Source organism: Salmo salar, chromosome ssa12 (assembly GCF_905237065.1).
Source record: "Salmo salar chromosome ssa12, Ssal_v3.1, whole genome shotgun sequence".
NCBI classification, from domain to species: Eukaryota; Metazoa; Chordata; class Actinopteri; order Salmoniformes; family Salmonidae; genus Salmo; species Salmo salar.
This window is the reverse complement of record NC_059453.1, coordinates 83324720-83346554: the sequence shown is the minus strand read 5'-3', so window position 1 is coordinate 83346554 and position 21835 is coordinate 83324720. Positions and strand designations below refer to the sequence as shown.

The 21835-nt window shown below is 41.6% G+C and overlaps 1 protein-coding gene across 3 annotated transcripts; it reads right to left on the bottom strand.

Moving 5' to 3' along the window:
- Window positions 1-1293: 1293 nt before the first annotated feature.
- Window positions 1294-15924, bottom strand: LOC106565705 (alpha-1,3-galactosyltransferase 2). 3 transcript variants are annotated; one of them, XM_014133099.2, is made up of 7 exons: window positions 15710-15909; window positions 15531-15602; window positions 15205-15272; window positions 12968-13057; window positions 12671-12766; window positions 2568-2705; window positions 1294-2425 (listed from the first exon to the last, which is right to left on the bottom strand). In XM_014133099.2, exons 3-7 carry the CDS (start codon window positions 15207-15209, stop codon window positions 1738-1740), a joined length of 1017 nt encoding a protein of 338 aa, XP_013988574.1. In that variant the 5' UTR covers window positions 15210-15272; window positions 15531-15602; window positions 15710-15909; the 3' UTR covers window positions 1294-1737. The 3 variants fall into 3 exon arrangements, with proteins under 3 accessions (XP_013988574.1, XP_045547814.1, XP_013988573.1); XM_045691858.1 differs by lacking the exon at window positions 15531-15602 and having other exon boundaries at window positions 15710-15924; XM_014133098.2 differs by having other exon boundaries at window positions 15531-15909.
- Window positions 15925-21835: the final 5911 nt, after the last annotated feature.

Below are 21835 nucleotides of genomic sequence, written 5' to 3'. Positions count from 1 at the left end.
TGTTCAGCCCACAGGAGATGATGGAGCCAGACACTGAAGCAAGAGGCAGAAGCAGATGTGAGTCGAGACCAAAGACCTGAAAAAGATGAAGGGCAAGACCAAAGCCCTGAAGAACCAACTGTTTTACATGATCAGCAAGGTTATGTTGTAAATAAACAAACCCTTAGGGGGTATAAGGGAGGGTAGACGACAGCATGTGGTCGTTGGTGGTTGACTGTGTTGGCTCTATCCACACTACTTGTTTGTGTGGGTGAAGCCGGCTCTGTCAACACGTGGGTAAAGTTTATTCAAGACAGGTAGAAAAGTGTCCCCAAACGGGACTGTGGTGTTAATTTTTTGTATTTATGAGGAGGGCAAAAGACAAGCAGAGCCAGCAAAATTGTACCCTAGGACTCTTTTATGGGCATGAGATAATTGATCAGGGTAATAAGAACGTATCGAAAGGGACTGGGGGATACAAAATCTGGGGAGGGTGTTTGACAAATGGGAATCCAGAAGCTGTGGATGAAATAGGGACTGTAACTTGTGGGTTTTGGCCACGGCATAATCCCCGGGATGACGATAATTGGAAGATCGTTAGGAAAAGGCTTATGTGTACTCACCCAACGATGTATGGTTGGAGTGAAAACCTGGGGACCACTGTGGCTGAATCAATTTTAGAGAATCTAAAGGAAGAACATGTTCCACCATTATGTATCTGTAACAATGGCTCTTTGGCTGTGGGTGTAACAGTGCATTGTACATTTTATGCAGGCTACCTCCCTGAAGAAGAAGAGCGCAGGCGAAATTTTTGTACACCCTATGGGTGGCATTTAGTGGATGTCTCATATTTAATTACTAGAGTGACCCATCTTGCTCTAAACTATGGTATGGGATCACCCTGGGAGTTTATGTGGATTTGCGGCGGTAGATGTTATCTGGTAATTCCAAATAACTGGCACGGGCGTTGTTTCCACTGTGAAACTATCTTACCAAACCAGCAATGACTTGTTAAAAGAGGGCAGAATAGTATGGTGGCATTGGAGACATGCAATATCCCCAAACTGACATGTTAACATTTTTAAACAGTTTGGCCTAGATTCAATCCGTAGCACCAAAGATCCAGACTATAGCGCAATTGAAATTTAAATGCAATATTCCCGCGTTAGTGGAGAATGCAGTCACAGTAAATGCCGCATATGACGGCTAAATGTAAAATTACCTTTAAGTCATGAAAATAACGCTATAAGGTGGATCTTCCGCAGTACGGCTGAGTTCTAGTCCTTAGAGTGTGGTTGCTATGGGTGGATCAAGTTCTTTACTCAGGATGTTTTATTTATATATAAAACCAATTCCCAATACAACTTTATAAAACACATTTTTCTTCATAATCCAAAAACACAAACCATACAAAAAAAATATGTTGAATCATTTCTATAGATACCACATTAGTTCCAGACTACAAGTCACTGCACTTCTCTGGTGTGGCTCAGTTATTTGAGCATTGACTTGCAACGCCAGGGTAGTATGTTAGATTCTTAATAAATCACCACAAGGTTAAGGGAAAATTCCTGCCAGTGACAAATGAGAAGCAGGAAATTAACTACTTGATCATTTCGGGTTTAACACGCAAGCCAAATACTCCACAGTGCAATAGGCTGATATAACATAATGGGCTATTTATTGTGCTGCACTGTGAACTGTTTGAAGCTTCAGGGGCTTTTGCTCATTAGATTATTGCATACAGGTTCTGATTGCTCACTCTGTAATCCGGAGTGTGTCATATCTTTTCTTTGCCCAGAGCAGGCGGGTCACATGCATGTCACTACGGTAACCAATGTCACTGCTCCAGCAGTACTCAGGAGACAGCACTCTACTGGGCTTATGGAGCCACAGGTACTTGTTGAGGTGACTCTCGTCATGCCACAGAGCCTCCACCTGGTTCTCCTTGTCCTCCATGATGGTCTGGTAACAGGTCTCCGTAATATTTTTCACTGTCTGCCACGAGCCTCCAAACACGGCAGCATGATAGTAGAAGTCTCCAGTCTCCATGTAGGCCCTGGACCTTGGGTTGCGGTCGTAGGTGTAGAGGCTCTGTGGTCGGTGGTAGTAGTAGGCGTGGAGCAGAGCCACAGAGTCTCCCAGAGCCTCTGAGCCAAACCGACCAACAAACACCTGGTCCACGTCAAAGCAGAAGACATAGCGGCTGTATCGACGAATCTGTGACTCAATGGCGTCTGCAATGGCCCTCATACGCATCATGGAGATGTCCTGCCAGCGAGAGTGTCTCTGCACCCTCACAACTTTCAGGCTCCGCCCAGGACCAAGCTGGATGTTTGGTACCCTCTGGGGAACATCCGTGAACACATAGTATGTCACAGGTAAAGCCACCATAAAGTGACGCTCAGCAGAGAGAAGGAATGCCTCCAGGTAGGCATCTAGATACCTTGGGATGGGAAGGAGTAAAACCTCAAGTTTAAGAATAGCATCTCCAAATATGATGCTTACAGTAAGTGACAGAAGTGTTTCATAAGAATTAATAAGTTGCTAGAAAAGAAAAAAATTGGTCACCGAGATGAAAAACCGACCTGCCCACAGCGAATACAGTGAGAGAGACAGAGGAGTGGTTCCTCCTGTGCTCCTGGTCGTAATGATCTGGGTCAAACATCCCATCCCAGATCACAGGGGCTCCCCAGTCAGTGCAGGTCTGAACATCACCTCTGGACCTGGTAGGAACAGAGAGCCCAGCTAGCACATAATGTTTCTTAGAGCTGGGTGAGAGCGTGGTTGACCTATGGTTATTTTGCATACATTGGGAATGTTCTCAAATAGTTCAGAGAATGTTAAGAAACAAGGTTATTCTGTGGGAATTTCAATACTTCAGCATAACGTTTCCTACAGTTTTAATTATTGTTCTATTTAAAAGTCATGTTCACATATTGTTCTGAGAACGTTCAGAAACAACGTTCTTCTGTGGGCATTTTAGTATTCTGAAGGTTTCCTCAAGGTTTCCTCAAGGTTCTATTTAAAGCCATGTTCTCAGAACATTGAGAACTTTCCATAAAAACAACAAAACATTAGTAATGTTCAAAGTATGTTCTAAGAATGTTAAAAATATACATTCCGTTCTGTGTCAACAAAACTCTATCCTCGATCTTGTTAAATGTTTCAGGTGTGTTTTCCGCGCCCACTAATTGGTCACACCTGATCTTAATGAGTGCTTGTTTCCTTTGAAATGGGGTCTGTTTGAATAGACTAAAATTAACAGCTTTATATGAGTTTAAAAAAAACATGCCACACCAACTCCATCCAGGTGGCACAGTGGACTAATTCCATGGAACAGAAGATCATATGTTTGAATCTCACTGACGCCATGCCACAAAAATCATGTTTGCATGATTAATGCCTAAGTAAAAACTTTTTTTTATATGTTTAAAGGAAGATTTTCAAACCTCCAAATAACCTTCACATTTCATTCAAAACATGTGTAACATTTAGAGAATGTTCTCAGAATGTTATTTAATTACCTTCAAATAACCTATAATTTCAGTTCTCAGAACGTTAATAAAACCTCCCAGGTAAACTTTCAGGGAACCACAGTAAAATGATCAGAACCTCTCTGCAACCTAAATATGCAGACGACACAACAGTGGTGGGCTTGATTACCAACAACGACGAGACGGCCTACAGGGAGGAGGTGAGGGCCCTCGGAGTGTGGTGTCAGGAAAATAACCTCTCACTCAACGTCAACAAAACAAAGGAAATGATCGTGGACTTCAGGAAACAGCAGAGGGAGCACCCCCCCATCCATATCAAAGGGACAGCAGTAGACAAGATGGAAAGTTAGAAGTTCCTCGGCATACACGTCACAGACAAACTGAAATGGTCCACTCACACAGACAGTGTGGTGAAAAAGGCGCAAGAGTGCCTCTTCAACCTCAGGAGCATGAAGAAATTTGTCTTGTCACCCAAAACCCTAACAAACTTTTACAGATGCACAATCGAGAGCATCCTGTCGGGCTGTATCACAGCCTAGTACGTCAACTGCATCGCCCTCAACCGCAAGGCTCTCCATGACACCTACAGCACCCGATGTCACAGGAAGGCCAAAAAGATCATCAAGGACAACAACCACCCGAGCCACTGCCTGTTCACCCCGCTATCATCCAGAAGGCGAGGTCAGTACAGGTGCATCAAAGCTGGGACCGAGAGACTGAAAAACAGCTTCTATCTCAAGGCCATCAGACTGCTAAACAGCCATCACTAACTCAGAGAGGCTGCTGCCTACATTGACACCCAATCACTGGACTCTTTAATAAATGGATCATTAGTCACTTTATATAATGCACTCTAAATAATGACACTTTAATAATGTTTAAATATCTTACATTACTCATATCACATGTATATACACTGTATTTTATACCATCTATTGCACCTTGTTTATGCCGCTCGGCCATCGCTCATCCATATACTTACATGTACATATTCTCATTCACCCCTTTAGATTTGTGTGTATTAGGTACCTGTTAGATATTACTGTACTGTCAGAACTAGCATTTCACTACACTCGCATTAACATCTGATAACCATGTGTATGTGACAAATTACATTTGATGTTCACCTCTGTTCTCAGAACATTTACAAGTTTTACCAGTTAGAAGTTGTGGAAACCTAAGAAACAAAATGTGCTAGCTGGGAGAGCTCTGGGTTTCTGAACAAACAAGTGTGTAGTATATGAAATCAGAGAGTTCAGGGAGACAAAAAGGGGGGTATAAGAATAATAGGGTAATTAACCCCTTTTTCTACAGACAGCAGAAGAGATGAAGCAGGGTTAACATGCTGCCAATGCTCAAGGCCTTTTTCAGTGCATTTGAATAATGCTGGACTTGTATACACAAAGCACGAACAACTGATTTGACTGCTGGCTGACTGGCTAAATTCTTCCCTTTGAGCTACATACAGTGCATTCGGAAAGTATTCAGACCCCTTTAGTCATTTTTTTTTAAAGATTTGCTACAATAAAAAATAATAATAAAATAACAGTTTCTGCTGTCATTATGGAGTGCTGTGTGTAGATTGATGAGGAAAACAAATATTTAATACATTTTAGAAAAAGGCTAACATAACAAAGTGGAAAAAGTCAAGGGGTCTGAATACTTTCCAAATGCACTGTACATACACTGAGTATACAAAACATTAGGAACACCTTCCTAATACTGAGTTGCACCCCCCTTTTGCCCTCAAAACAGCCTCAATTCGTCGGGGCATGGACTCGACAAGGTGTCAAGCGTTCCACAGGGATGCTGGCCAATGTTGACCCCAATCATTCCCACAGTTGCATCAAGTTGGCTGGAAGACCATTCTTGATACACACGGGAAACTGTTGAGTGTGAAAAACCCAGCAGCGCTGCAGTTCTTGACACAAATTGGCATGCCTGGCGCCTACTACCATACCCCATTCAAAGGTACTTAAATATTTTGTTTTGCCCATTCATCCTTTGAATTGCACACATACACAATCCATGTCTCAATTGTTTCAAGGCTTAAAAATCCTTCTTTAACCTGTCTCCTCCCCTTCATCTTCACTAATTGAAGTGAATTTAGCAAGTGACATCATTAAGGGATCACAGCTTTCACCTGGATACACCTGGTCAGTCTGTCATGGAAAGAGCATGTGTCCTTAAAGTTTTGTAGTCTCAGGTCTGAAAAACATACATCGCAGCTAGCACATTTGGTTCCTTGGAAGTGGTGGGAATGTACAGTTCGAGTCAAACGTTTGGACACACCTACTCATTCCAGGGTTTTTCTTTATTTAAAATTTTTTCTAAATTGTAGAATAATATTAAATCCATCAAATCTATGAAATAACACATATGGAATCATGTAGCAACCAAAAAAGTATTAAATAAATCAAAGTATATTTTATATGAGATTCTTCAAAGTTGCCTTTGCCTTGATGACAGCTTTGCACACGCTTGGTATTCTCTCAACCAGCTTCATGAGGTATTTACCTGGAATGCATTTCAATTAATAGGTGTGCCTTATTAAGTTCATTTGTGGAATTTCTTTCCTTCTTAATGCATTTCAGATAATCAGTTGTGTTGTGACAAGGTACGGGTGGTATACAGAAGCCCTATTTGGTAAAAGACCAAGTCCACATTATGGCAAAAACAGCTCAAATAAGCAAAGAGAAATGACAGTCCATCATTACTTTAAGACATGAAGGTCAGTCAATCTGGAAAATTTGAAGAACTTTGAAAGTTTCTTCAAGTACAGTCGCAAAAACCATCAACCGCTATGATGACACTGGCTCTCATGAAGACCGCCACAGGAATGGAAGACCCAGAATTACCTCTGCTGCAGAGGATAAGTTCATCAGCCTCAGAAATTGCAACCCAAATAAATGCTTCCGAGTTAAAGTAACAGACACATCTAAACATCAATCATTCATGGTCGAATTGCTGCAAAGAAACCACTACTAAAAGGATACCAATAAGAAGAAGAGACTTGCTTTGCCCAAGAAACACGAGCAATGGACATTAGACCAGTGGAAATCTGTCTTTTGGTCTGAGATTTTTGGTTCCAACCGCCGTGTCTTTGTGAGACGCAGAGTAGGTGAACGGAGAATCTCTGCATGTGTAGTTCCCACTGTGAAGCATGGAGGAGGAGGTGTGATGGTGCTTTGCTGGTGATATTGTCAATGATTTATTTAGAATTCAAGGCTCACTTAACCAGCATGGCTACCACAGCATTCTGCAGCAATATGCCATCCCATCTGGTCTGCGCTTAGTGGGACTATCATTTGATTTTCAACAGGACAATGACCCAACACACCTCCAGGCTGTGTAAGGGCTATTTGACCAAGGAGAGTGGCTGAGTGCTGCATCAGATGACCTGGCCTCCACAATTATTTGACCTTTATTTAACTAGGCTAGTCAGTTAAGAACAAATTCTTATTTACAATGACGGCCTACCCCGGCCAAACCCCGACGACTCTGGGCCAAATGTGCGCCGCCTTATGGGACTCCCAATCACGGTCGGATGTGATGCAGTCTGGATTCGAACCAGGGACTGCATTGACTCATCTTGCATTGAGATGCAGTGCCATAGACCGCTGCGCCACTCAAGAGCCCCCTCAAGATGGTTTGGGATGAGTTGGACCGCAGAGTGAAGGAAAAGCAGCCAACAAGTGCTCGGCATATGTGGGAACTCCTTCAAGACTGTTGGAAAAACATTCCAGGTGAAGCTGGTTGAGAGAATGCCAAGTGTGTGCAAAGCTGTCATCAAGGCAAAGGGTGGCTACTTTCAAGAATCTAAAGTCTAAAATATATTTTGATTTGTTTAACTCTTTTGGTTACTACATGATTCCATGTGTTATTTCATAGTTTTGATGTCTTCACTATTATTCTACAATGTAGAAAATATTTTTTTTACATTTACATTTTAGTCATTTAGCAGACGCGCTTATCCAGAGCGTCTTACAGTAGTGAATACATAGTTTTCATTTTCATTTCATGCATTTTTTAATTTTAATTTTTGTACTGGCCCCGAGGGAATCGAACCCACAACCCTGGCGCTGCACACATCATGCTGGCGTTGCAAACACCATGCTCTACCAACTGAGCCACAGGGAAGGCGTACTTACTAAGAAAAACTCTTGAATGAGTAGGTGAGTCCAAACTTTTGACTGGTACTGTAAGTTTTTCCTTTCCAATTGTTTGTGGGAATGAAGCCATATGTTTCCTAACAGGTAAAACACAACTTTGTTTTTTAATGTTCTGAGAACATTTTTAGGTTTCAGGGAGATTCTGAGAACGTTTTACTTTGGCTCCTTGACAAGATGGTGCCAACAGATAGGGCAGCTCTGCTTCTTGCACCTAAGCAACTTTGCAGCATTTAGTTTTTTTGTGTGTTATTTCTTACATTATTAGCCCAGGACATTTTTTGTGTCATTACATTCAATCCCGGAAATAACTTCTGGTTATCAGAGTGGCGGTAACTCACCAGCATTACGACTGGGAATACGACTTTCCCGAATTGGATCCTTTGTTCGTACCCCGCAGGGTAATTGAGCTGATTCCAGAGGCTGATCCAAGACACCGCCGGCAGAGATGAGGTATTTGGAGTGAACTTCTAGTCCGACTCAGGAGGCGCGCACACCATCCACCGCTTCCGAGTATATTACTTGCCAATGTTCAGTCTCTGGATTATGAGGTAGACGAGCTCAGGGCGAGAATCTCCTTCCAGGGAGACATCAGGGATTGTAACATACTCTGTTTCACGGAAACATGACTCTCTCGGTATATACTGTTTTTGTCCATACAGCCAGCTGAGTTCTTAGTATATCACACAGACAGAAATAAAGAACTCTGGGAAGAAAAAAGGCGGGGGTGTATGTTTTCATGATTAACCCCTCATGGTGTGATAACATACAGAAATTCAAGTTATTTTGTTGGTGAGGGCCCTGGGAGTGTGGTGCCAGGAATATAACCTCTCAGTCAATGTTGACAAAACAAAAGAGCTGATTGTGGACTTCAGGAAACAGCAGAGCGAGCACACCCCTATCCACATCAACGGGACCACAGTGGAGCAGGTGGAAAGCTTCAAGCTCCTCTGCGTAGATGTCACTGACGGTCTGAAATTGTCCACCCACACAGACAGTGTGGTGAAGAAGGCGCAACAGCGCCTCTTCAACCTCAGGAGGCTGAAGAAATTTGTCTTGGCACCTAAAACCCTCAAACTTTTACAGATGCACAATCAAGAGCCTCCGGTCAGGCTGTATCACCGCCTGGTACGGCAACTGCACCACCTGCAACTGCAGGGCTCTCCAGAGGGTGGTGCGGACACCTGCAGCACCCGATGTCACAGGAAGGCCAAAAAGATAATCAAGGACAACAACCACCCGAGCCACTGCCTGTTCACCCCGCGATCATCAAGAAGGCGAGATCAGTACAGGTGCATCAAAGCGGGACAGAGAGACTGAAAACAGCTTCTATCTCAAGGCTATCAGACTGTTAAATAGCCATCAGTAGGCAGCTTCCACACAGTTATGTAACCCTGCACCTTAGAGACTGCTGCCCCATATACATAGACTTGAAATCACTGGCCACTTAATAATGGAACAATAGTCACTTTAATGATGTTTACATATTTTTGCTTTACTCATCTCATATGTACAGTTGAAGTCAGAATTTTACATACACCTTAGCCACATACATTTAAACTCAGTTTTTCACAATTTCTGACATTTTAATCCTAGTAAAAATTCCGTCTTAGGTCAGTTAGGAACACCACTTTATTTTATGAATGTGAAATGTCAGAATAATAGTATAGAGAATAATTTATTTCAGCTTTTATTTCTTTCATCACATTTCCAGTGGGTCAGAAGTTTACATACACTCAATTAGTATTTGGTAGCGTTGCCTTTAAATTGTTAAACTTGGGTCAAACAGTTTGGGTAGCCTTCCACTAGCTTCCCACAATAAGTTGGGTGAATTTTGGCCCATCCCTCCTCACAGAGGTGGTGTAACTGAGTCAGGTTTGTAGGCTTCCTTGCTCGCACACACTTTTTCAGTTCTTCCCACAAATGTTCTATGGGATTGAGGTCAGGGCTTTGTGTTGGCCACTACAATACCTTGACTTTGTTGTCCTTAAGCCATTTTTCCACAACTTTGGAAGAATGCTTGGGGTCATTGTCCATTTGGAAGACCCATTTGCGACCAGGCTTTAACTTTCTGACTGATGTCTTGAGATGTTGCTCCAATATACCACATAATTTTCTTTCCTCATGATGCCATCTATTTTGTGAAGTGCACCAGTCCCAACTGCAGCAAAGCACCCTCACAACATGATGCTGCCACCCCCGTGCTTCACGGTTGGGATGGTGTTCTTCGTCGGTGGTCATTATGGCCAAACAGTTCTATTTTTGTTTCATCAGACCAGAGGACATTTCTCCAAAAAGTCTTTGTCCATATGTGCAGTTGCAAACCGTAGTCTGGCTTTTTTAATGGTGGTTTTGGAGCAGTGGCTTCCCCCTTGCTGAGCAGCCTTTCAGGTTATGTTGATATTGGACTCATTTTACTGTGGATATAGATACTTTTCTACCCGTTTCCTCCACCATCTTCACAAGGTCCTTTGCTGTTGTTCTGGGATTGATTTGCACTTTTCACACCAAAGTACGTTCATCTTTAGGAGAAAGAACACGTCTCCTTCATGAGCGGTATGACGGCTGCGTGGTCCCATGGTGTTTATACTTGCGTACTATTGTTTGTACGGATGAACGTGGTACCTTCAGGCATTTGGAAATTGCTCCCAAGGATGAACCAGACCTGTGGAGGTCTACAATTTTTTTCTGAGGTCTTGGCTGATTTATTTTGATTTTCCCATGATGTCAAGCACTGAGGCACTAAGTTTGAAGGTAGGCCTTGAAATACATCCACAGGTACACCTCCAATTGACTCAAATGATGTCAATTAGCCTATCAGAGGCTTCTAAAGCCATGACATCATTTTCTGGAATTTTCTAAGCTGTTTAAAGGCACAGTCAACTTAGTGTATGTAAACTTCTGACCCACTGGAATTGTGTTACTGTGAATTATAAGTCAAATAATCTGTCTGTAAACTATTGATGGAAAAATGTAGTGTGTCATGCACAAAGTAGATGTCCTAACTGACTTACCAAAACTATACAGTAGTTTGTTAACAAGACATTTGTGGAGTGGTTGAAAAACAAGTTTTAATGACTCCAACCTAAGTGTATGTAAACTTCCGACTTCAACTGAATATACTGTATTCTATTCTACTGTATTTAGTCAATGCCACTCCGACATTGCTTATCCTAATATTTATATATTCCTTAATTCCATTAGTTTACTTTTAGGTTGTGTATTGTTGTGAATTGTTAGATATTACTGAACTGTTGAAGCTAGAAACACAAGCATTTCGCTACACCTGCAATAACATCTGCTAAACATGTGTATCTGACAAATAACAATTGATTTGATCGTTTTCCTGGGAGGTTTTATTAATGCTCTGAGAACAGAAATTATATGTCATTTGGAAGTTTGTCCTTAACTTTCACTGAGTGCCTCCTGAGTGGCGCAGCGGTCTAAGGCACTACATCACAGTGCTTGAGGCACAAACCCGGGTTACAAACCCGGGTTCGATCCAAGGCTGTGTCACAACCAGACGTGATCGGGAGTCCCATAGAGTGGCGCACAATTGGCCCAGCGTTGTCAGGGTTAGGGGAGGGTTTGGCCGGGGGGCCTTTATTTGGCTCATCGCGCTCTAGCGATTCTATTTCCTATATGAGGATTCTAGAATATTGAAATGAAAATCTGTTAACCAATTGGATGGAAACCTAGCTACTGCGAGCTAATTTTGGGTTCCCTTTTTTGAACTCCAAGCACAGATAAGACACATGGGCTGCGTTTCGACAAGCAGCCCGATTCTCAAATTGTTTTTACTATGTGGTCTTTGGACCAATCACATCAGATCTTTTTCAGAGCTGATCTGATTGGTGAAAATACCAATTAGTAAAAAAAAAATAATAATAATAATTGAGCTTCTTGTGTAAACACAGCCAGAGAAATGTATTTCTTTAGGCATTAACCATGCATGTATTTTTGTATTGTGACACAGCATCAGTGAGATTTGAACCTATAATCTTCCGTTCTCTATCCATGGAATTAGTCCACTGCGCCACCAGGATGAACATACTAATTCAATTTTTATGCATATAAAGCTGTTAATTTTAGTCTATTCAAACTGACCACATTTCAAAGAAAACAAGAACTCATTAACATCAGGTGGGGCCAATTAGTGGGAGTGGCCAACACACCTAAACACACACACTTAACAAGATCGCGCAGAGGTATTCAACTGTTAACCTACGAGGTCCAGCGCTTGCTGACACCTGGTGTCCCAGGTCTAAATCAGTCCCTGGTTGGAGGGGATTCATGAAAAAAAGGAACTGGCTTTGAGGTCCAGAGTTGAGTTTTAAGTTAGATAGAGGATAGAGAGTGGTTTGGTGATGCTGAGAACGGAATGTATAAGTTTTAAATAAAAATCTTAGAACGTTCTCTGACAGTTAATAAAGTTTATGGGACGTTTTCTTAACGTTCTCGGAAAAATGTGGTAACATGACTTTAAATGGAAACCTATAGGAAAATGTATGCTGAAGTACTGAAATTCCTACAGAAGAATGTTGTTTATAATCATTTTATGAACTATTTGAGAAAATTCCCAATGTCAAACCAGTTGGAGATCAGGTGGCTGCAAAAAGATAGGCAGCGCCATTGAGGCAACCTCCATTTTGAAGTAGTCAATTTTCTTAACGATTAGTTGATCCCTCCTGATGACCCGGTTGGACAGGACTCCAACAGGGTCACCAAGAGGATCAGCCAATGAAGTTGGAAGTTCTGCCCAGTTGACTACATTAAAATGGTGGAAGCCCTCAATGCCAATGCCCAGTCTAATATGGCATTTTGGTCACTAGAGACCTCTATCATGCTCTATGGAACCTCGTGGATGTATTCGTGGTGAGGAACTGTGGTGACCAATAAAAAAGCCATTAAAACGATCTTTAGATTTCATTGTCAGACTCCAACACAATATAAATAAAAGTAATGAACACAATAAAAGTAATGGCATGCTCTGAACATGATTGATATAAAAACAAAATGTCCTACCAAAGGTCTAGGGAAGCATCTATACTAATACCCAGCTTCAGCTTCTCTCCAGGGATAAGATGACATCGGTTCATAGGGATTAAGCCCTCCAAGTACCTACAACACAACAACATGCTGGGTCAAAACTTATACAACTCTTTCTGTTTCTATCTTAAATGTATGGATAGTTTCAAGTGACTGAATTCATATTGAACAACCCTATGGTCCTTCTTCCTAAACTTATGCTGCACAATAAGAAGAAAACAATTGGAGTAGGGGAACAGCAGAGGAAAGGGAAATACTTAGGAAAATACACACCTTATTGATGTAGGTGTGAAGTAGGCTACGAAGAGCAGCACAGAGGCACACCCTGTACACGTTAAAACCAGCTTTGCCTTGTAAAATACTCTGCGGGATAATAGACAAAAAGATTCCGTCAAAAAGTGCGATAGGAAGTCAATGCAAACACTGTAAGGCCTATAGTTCCATTTTCACCTGAAAAAACATAAAAGACCAGGATGTTTTTCGTTCTCTTTTCAACAGTCTTTTCTGACTATGAAATCATTGACCCGAACATTGTGAATGTTTAATTTATTGTCGTTAATGGGTTATGAGAGGGACTTTACAAAAAAAAAAAATATATATATATATATATATATCCTACGGCCTCCTCCACGTCTCCTGATGTACTGGCCTGTCTCCTGGTAGCGCCTCCATGCTCTGTACACTACACTGACAGACACATTGTGAATGTTTAATTTATTGTCGTTAATGGGTTATGAGAGGGACTTTACAAAAAAAAAATATATATATATACTGCTCAAAAAAAATAAAGAGAACACTTAAACAACACATCCTAGATCTGAATGAAAGAAATAATCTTATTAAATACTTTTTTCTTTACATAGTTGAATGTACTGACAACAAAATCACAAAAATAATCAATGGAAATCCAATTTATCAACCCATGGAGGTCTGGATTTGGAGTCACACTCAAAATTAAAGTGGAAAACCACACTACAGGCTGATCCAACTTTGATGTAATGTCCTTAAAACAAGTCAAAATGAGGCTCAGTAGTGTGTGTGGCCTCCACGTGCCTGTATGACCTCCCTACAACGCCTGGGCATGGTCCTGATGAGGTGGCGGATGGTCTCCTGAGGGATCTCCTCCCAGACCTGGACTAAAGCATCCGCCAACTCCTGGACAATCTGTGGTGCAACGTGGCGTTGGTGGATGGAGCGAGACATGATGTCCCAGATGTGCTCAATTGGATTCAAGTCTGGGGAACGGGCGGGCCAGTCCATAGCATCAATGCCTTCCTCTTGCAGGAACTGCTGACACTCTCCAGCCACATGAGGTCTAGCATTGTCTTGCATTAGGAGGAACCCAGGGCCAACCGCACCAGCATATGGTCTCACAAGGGGTCTGAGGATCTCATCTCGGTACCTAATGGCAGTCAGGCTACCTCTGGCGAGCACATGGAGGGCTGTGCGGCCCCCCAAAGAAATGCCACCCCACACCATGACTGACCCACCGCTAAACCGGTCATGCTGGAGGATTTTGCAGGCAGCAGAACGTTTTCCATGGCGTCTCCAGACTCTGTCACGTGCTCAGTGTGAACCTGCTTTCATCTGTGAAGAGCACAGGGCGCCAGTGGCGAATTTGCCAATCTTGGTGTTCTCTGGCAAATGCCAAACGTCCTGCACGGTGTTGGGCTGTAAGCACAACCCCCACCTGTGGACGTCGGGCCCTCATACCACCCTCATGGAGTCTGTTTCTGACCGTTTGAGCAGACACATGCACATTTGTGGCCTGCTGGAGGTCATTTTGCAGGGCTCTGGCAGTGCTTCTCCTGCTCCTCCTTGCACAAAGGCGGAGGTAGCGGTCCTGCTGCTGGGTTGTTGCCCTCCTACGGCCTCCTGATGTACTGGCCTGTCTCCTGTTAGTGCCTCCATGCTCTGGACACTACGCTGACAGACACAGCAAACCTTCTTGCCACAGCTCGCATTGATGTGCCATCCTGGATGAACTGCACTACCTGAGCCACTTGTGTGGGTTGTAGACTCCGTCTCATGCTACCACTAGAGTGAAAGCACCGGCAGCATTCAAAAGTGACCAAAACATCAGCCAGGAAGCATAGGAACTGAGAAGTGATCTGTGGTCACCACCTGCAGAACCACTCCTTTATTGGGGGTGTCTTGCTAATTGCCTATAATTTCCACCTGTTGTCTATTCCATTTGCACAACAGCATCTGAAATGTATTGTCAATCAGTGTTGCTTCCTAAGTGGACAGTTTGATTTCACAGAAGTGGGATTGACTTGGAGTTACATTGTGTTGTTTAAGTGTTCCCTTTATTTTTTTAAGCAGTGTATATAAAATAAACTTCATGAAACATGTTGGTAACATTTAGGCCTAATATATGAGTTTGGATTAGCATGGTTCCTGTCAAGGTGTTTTATCTTTTTAAATAAATATAAATAACTGGTCATTTCCTTGATGTTAAAATGAGTCTTATTAACATTGATGACATTGCATCATCACAGAAGCCATACCTCATTGCGTGCCTGGAACTTCTTTCCGAAGTCTGTTTCAGATGGTGAAACTGAGTGAAACGAATATGCTGAGGCAATTAAATGTACATTGTTAAGGTGAATACATGTACAGATCATCACACAGATAATTAGTTCCTTGAATTTAGGGTAATAAAATGTACTTCATTGAATAGCCTAAATGTATCATACATCAGTGATTCTACAGTAGCCTAAATACAAACTGTCTGTAAGGCACTAATATCAAGAACATATAAATTAGACAGCGTTTACACAAATGAAAAACAGTAACAATGTCATCAGGTGTAGATGGAAATGTTGTCGCCTACCTGCTTTGCTTGTTAGAACACCTAGCTTGTTGATGCGTCTATAAAACACTTAATCTCAAGACAAGTAATTTCCTGTATATTGCGAGGGGGGAATTTTTTTACACCCAAAACATGGAAGGAGAGAATCAACCCAACACCACCATCTGATCATGCGTCGGTTTGTTATGAACTCATTTTACCTGTTAGCGTTTTTCGCCATTAATCTTGTTCTGGGGGCAGCTCTGCAGAGTGGTTACTATCCGACACAGCCACGAAGTCATAAAATCACATTTTAAACTTAACCACAATGCTAACCCTAATATGTAATTAAAAACCTAAAAGCTATTTTGTTTTCATGAACAATATAGCCAACTTTGACCTTGTAGCTGGCCAATCTAAAGTGGAGAGCGCTCAGGTCTGCCTCCTGGACAAGACTCGTGACAATAAACGTTGATTTGCGAGATTGCCTTTCGAGGTTCTGACGCTGTATGCAGAGCAGAAAAGGAAAAATAAACAACAACATGCAAAACCTGATTGCGAGATATAAAAATACCAAATCACTGTGCTGAACATCGCCAGGTGTGTATCATAGACCAATTTCAAATGCTTATTGTCATCAAAAGGTCAAGGACATTTGGGAATCTTTTCATTCAGGTGTATGAGGTGACCACACCTTACTGCAGTTAAAACTTTCCACAGGTAACTGAAAAGTATGGTATCTCTAGCATCATATGCCTATTTGAAATAAGTGTGTTTGCCAAGGAACAACAGTTGATAACAAGAGCCTCTACAGGTTTTGATCTTTAATCAAATCAAAGCACATTTTATTTGTCACATGCACATGGTTAACAGTGTAGCAAAATGCTTGTGCTTCTATTTCCACCAGTGCAGTAATATCTAACAATTCCTCAACTACCTAATACACACAAATCTAAAGTGGTGAATGATAATATGTACATGTAAGTATTTGGATGAGCGATGGCCAAGTGGCATAGGCAAGGTGCAATAGATGGTATAAAATACAGTATATACATGTGATATGAGTAATGTGAGATATGTAAACATTATTAAAGTGCCATTATTTAGAGTGCATTATATAAACTGACTAGTGATCCATTTGTAAAGTGTCCAGTGACTGGGTCTCAATGTAGGCAGCAGCCTCTCTAGTGTTTGTGATTGCTATTCAGCAGTCTGATGGCCTTGAGATAGAAGCTGTTTTTCAGTCTCTCTGTCCCGGCTCTCTCCTTCTGGATGATAGCGGGGTGAACAGGCAGTGACTCGGGTGGTTGATGTCTTTGATGATCTTTTTGGCCTTCCTGTGACATCGGGTGCTGTAGGTGTCATGGAGGGCAGGTAGTTTGGAGAGCCTTGCGGTTGAGGGCGGTGCAGTTGCCGTACAAGTCTGTGATATAGCCCGACAGGATGCTCTCGATTGTGCATCCGTAAAAGTTTGTTAGGGTTTTGGGTGACAAGCTAAATTTCTTCATGCTCCTGCAGTTGAAGAGGCACTCTTGCGCCTTTTTCACCACACTGTCTGTGTGAGTGAACCATTTCGGTTTGTCTGTGACGTGTATGCCGAGGAACTTAAAACTTTCCACCTTCTCTACTGCTGTCCCTTTGATATGGATGGGGGGCTGCTCCCTCTGCTGTTTCCTGAAGTCCACGATCATCTCCTTTGTTTTGTTGACGTTGAGTGAGAGGTTGTTTTCCTGACACCACACTCCGAGGGCCCTCACCTCCTCCCTGTAGGCCGTCTCGTCGTTGTTGGTAATCAAGCCTACCACTGTAGTGTTGTCTGCAAACTTGATGATTTGAGTTGGAGGCGTGCATGGCCACGCAGTCATGGGTGAACAGGGAGTACAGGAGGGGGCTGAGCGCGCACCCTTGTGGGGCCCCAGTGTTGAGGGTCAGCGATGTGGAGATCTTGTTTCCTACCTTCACCACCTGGGGGTGGCCCGTCAGAAAGTCCAGGACCCAATTACACAGGGTGGGGTTGAGACCCAGGGCCTCCAGCTTGATGATGAGCATGGAGGGTACTATGGTGTTGAATGCTGAGCTTTAGTTAATGAGCAGCAGTCTTACATAGGTATTCCTTTTGTCCAGATGGGATAGGGCAGTGTGCAGTGTGATGGCGATTTATACATTATTATGTAAGGACCTATTGGCCAATAAAAATAATCCAAAACTATTGGAACATTTTCATACTTTTTGCTCATTCTTACACAGTCCATTCTCTCTTAGTCTTGACTGTGTGTAATTCAGCCAATATAACCTTGTATATGGTACCACAATTTAAACAAATATTTATTTAACTAGGGAAGTCATTGCAGGACAAAGGAATTTATTGTTGTTGTAATAATAGCCGGACCTATATAATAATTTACTATAGAAAAGGGGTTAACGGTTAATATAGTTTAGTATATTATTCCATGCTATAAAATCAAAATGCATAAGAGAAGCATCAATATGGGACAAATACAATGTGATGATACAATTACAATAAAGTTAAGGCTTAAATGCGTTTCAACAAAATGTTAATCATTAATATTTAGACATGAGTACAAAAGGATTACAAGATACAAGGAGGTATTTCTGTACATAAGGAAATCTACACATATTTCATGTGGACACCCAAAACAGGAATTTACTCATTTTCTATGTATACATTAAAGGGTATATAATATCCTGCAGGACATAGCTGCAAAATAAATGTACAAAATAATCACTCAGTAGAAAATCTGTTCCATGTCATTTCAGCAAGAAATGACACCCACCATCTCAGATTGTTTTGAAATTGTTTCTGTAGTTAGAAACAGATACGATTGGCATTCCTGAAGCATTATTTTCTTGATTTAATTTAATCTTAGAGAAGTTAAGCCAATTGATGGCATCCAAATTGGCCATTTTAATTTCAGTAAATATAGTACCCAACATCCAATTTGGACCAAACTTCTTCCTACCAATGAGTAAGACATGAGGAATAAAAAATCTAAAGTCACCCACAGAAACCCCATGCCAATCCCACCCCAACAAACAGTATCAGTTCTTTATTTGACAAGTAGTATGAAGCTGTGACAATGTAATTTATTCTCTGTGAATGTTAGTGAAATGTTAGAGAAATTTGTGATGGAAGTCGCTTGCATTATTTACAATAAAGTAGAGTGAAAGTACCAGGTTGACTCCTAGATGCTGCTGTTCTTACTATACCTCCACACTCTTATCAATGTTGCTGGTCTCGTGTCTATTAAATACATCACAACATTTCCTTAGATTGGTTTTCTACCCAAAATTGCTATTTGGCTCAGGATGAAAATAAATTGGTCATCCTCACAATTCAAGGAAAAGTCCTCCAGGAAAACAAATCAGTTTGTCCTTCTTTTACTCTTAATCTGTGTCCAGGAAATGGCCTCTTTGTGTTGTTCATTACCTTCAAAAATATATGGATTAGTTACTGTTAGACCATTTCTCGTTAACAATCAAATTATTAGGCTACAGCAGTTCTAATGGTTTCAATGTTATGGTCTCTAATGGTCTTCAAAGTCCCACATACAAACTGTGTAGTGTTTTGCAATTGGTGTTGGTTGTGTTGAGTTTAATGGTAAATATCAGAATACATACAGAGCTGTTTCCTGATAATGTTATTGAAAAACATAAGACTGCCATGCAATTCATTATATTATTAGGGTTGTCACAACATTTTAGTCCCTAGCCCATTTCTCCATCAAAGATTTGGGCTTGTAGGAAAAGTCTTCATATAAGAATTGCATAAGGATAGACCTCTCAGAGAGTGGCCACTTGTTGGACTATTCAAGGAGAGTTTGGTTGAAGCATTAGGTTACTAAGAGAAGGACAAACTGAATTGCTTTTATGGAGGAATTTATTTTCATAAAATCTATTGGTTAAGAACCCAAAGTTGCAAAGGAAATGTGATCTATTTAATAAACACAAGAGAACAGCAAAATAGATGTGTGCGGCAGCGGCATCTAGCGGTCAAAACATGGTACTTTCACAGTACTTTTGGGTAAATAATGCGACTTCAATTACACATTTCTCTGAGCAGGGAGAAAAAAACATAACCAGAGTCACAAGGTATACATTAGATAGTATGGAGAAGCAATACTCCAAGCCACAGCTTCATAGTACTGTCAAACAAAGAAAAATGATACTGTATACTGGTTGTTGGGGTGGGATTAACATGGGGTATGGGGATCAGTGGGTGGCTTTTTACCATTTTGTGGGGGGATTCCTCATGTCTTACTCATTGGTAGGAAGAAGTTTGGTCCAAATTGGATGTTGGGTACTATATTTATTGAATAACTGAATCCTACAAATTAAAATGTCCAGTTGGAGTGCAATCAATTAGCTACATTTCTCAGAGATTAAATGATATTTAAACAAAATAATGTTTCAGGAATGATAATCCTATCTGTTACTAATTACAGAACAATCTCAGATGGTCTGTGTCAAAATCCTCTCTTGTGCTTTTTGAGGTGCAACAACACAGTAGCTAGTGAGGAGGCAGCACATGTTGCTCTTGGCAGAGTTTCACAGTTGTAAACCTATGAAAGCCAAGGAGGTATCACATTTTGTAATGTGCCTTGCTATTTCTCTGCCATTTTCAACCAGATAGCATACCATATCCATCACTAGCAGACAGGGAAAAAATATTCTAATTCAAACAGTTAAGGATTACAATTATTTGGTTGCAAACCTGTGCATTCTTGGATTTGGCCTTTTCATCTCTACTTCATAGGTAAGATAGAAGGGAATATGAGGATACCCCTTCCCTCATCAATGTAAGTAAACAAATCTATGTAGCACACAGGAAGAGCTCATGCATGTACTTTACCACAGCATTCCAAATGGTAAAGCGGTTCATTTGGCAAGTCACATTGAAATGTTGCATATAATGGAATGTGTGATAGAAGATATTTTGTAAATTTCCATTTTTAAAATTAGTTTGTCTGCTTCATTTAAAATCTTGTTAAGTCTCTCAGTTACTGGAATGGCTTGAACCAACAAATATGTTCAGTGCATTCGGAAAGTATTTAGAGCCCTTGATTTTTTTTTTACCACATTTTGTTACGTTTCAGCCTTATTCTAAAATTGATGAAGTATTTTTTTTCCCTCATCAATCTACACACAATACCCCATAATGACAAAGTTAAACGTTTAGAAATGTGTGCAAATGTAATAAAATAAAAACTGAAATATTACATTTTACATAAGAATTCACTCTTTACTCAGTACTTTGTTGAAGCACCTTTGGCAGCGATTACAGCCTCAAGTCTTCTTGGGTATGGCGCTGCAAGCTTGGCACACCTGTACTTGGGGAGTTTCTCCCATTCTTCTCTGCAGAGCCTCTCAAGCTTTGTCAGGTTGGATGGAAGCGTTGCTGCACAGCTATTTTCAGGTCTCCCCAGAGATGTTCAAGTCCGGGCACTGGCTGGGCCACTGAAGGACATTCAGAAGCCAGTCCTGCGTTGTCTTGAATGTGTGTTTAGGGTCGTTGTCCTGTTGGAAGGTGAACCTTCACCCCAGTCTGAGGTCCTGAGCACTCTGGAGCAGATTTTCATCATGGATGTTTCTGTACTTTGCGCTGTTCATCCTTCTCTTGATCCTGACTAGTCTCCCAATCCATGCTGCTGAAAAACATCCCAACAGCATGATGCTGCCACCACCATGCTTCACTGTAGGGATGGTGCCTGGTTTCCTCCAGACGTGACGCTTGGCATTCAGGCCAAATAGTTAAATCTTGGTTTCATTAGACCAGAGAATCTTGTTTCTCATCGTCTGAGTCTAACTCTAAGCGGGCTGTCATGTGCCTTTTACTGAGGAGTGGCTTCTGTCTGGCGACTCTACCATAAAGGCCTGATTGGTGAAGTGCTGCAGAGATGGTTGTCCTTCTGGAAGGTTCTCCCATTTCCACAGAGGAACTCTGGAGCTCTGTCAGATTGACCATCGGGTTCTTGTTCACCTCCCTGAACAAGGCCCTTATCCCCCGATTGCTCAGTTTGGCTGGGCAGCCAGCTCTAGGAAGACTCTTGGTGGTTCCAAACTCCGTCCATTTAACAATGATGAAGGCAACATGGTTCTTGGATCTTCAATGCTGCAGACATTTTTTTGGTACTCTTTTCCAGATCTGTGCCTCAACACAATCCTGTCTCGACGCTCTACGGACAATTCCTTCGACCTCATGGCTTGGTTCTCGCTCTAACATGCAATGTCAACTGTGTGACCTTATATAGACAGGTGTGTGCCTTTCCAAATCATGTCCAATCAATTGAATTTACCACAGGTGTACTCCAATCAAGTTGTAGAAACAT

Bases quoted from the DNA above. Each gene is read 5' to 3' on its own strand.
- LOC106565705 (XM_045691858.1), bottom strand. The intron at 12,767-12,967 runs GTGTGTATTTTC...GTTGTGTTGTAG, and splicing joins TTCACACCTACATCAATAAG to GTACTTGGAGGGCTTAATCC. The intron at 2,426-2,567 runs GTCGGTTTTTCA...TCCCATCCCAAG, and splicing joins ACTGTATTCGCTGTGGGCAG to GTATCTAGATGCCTACCTGG.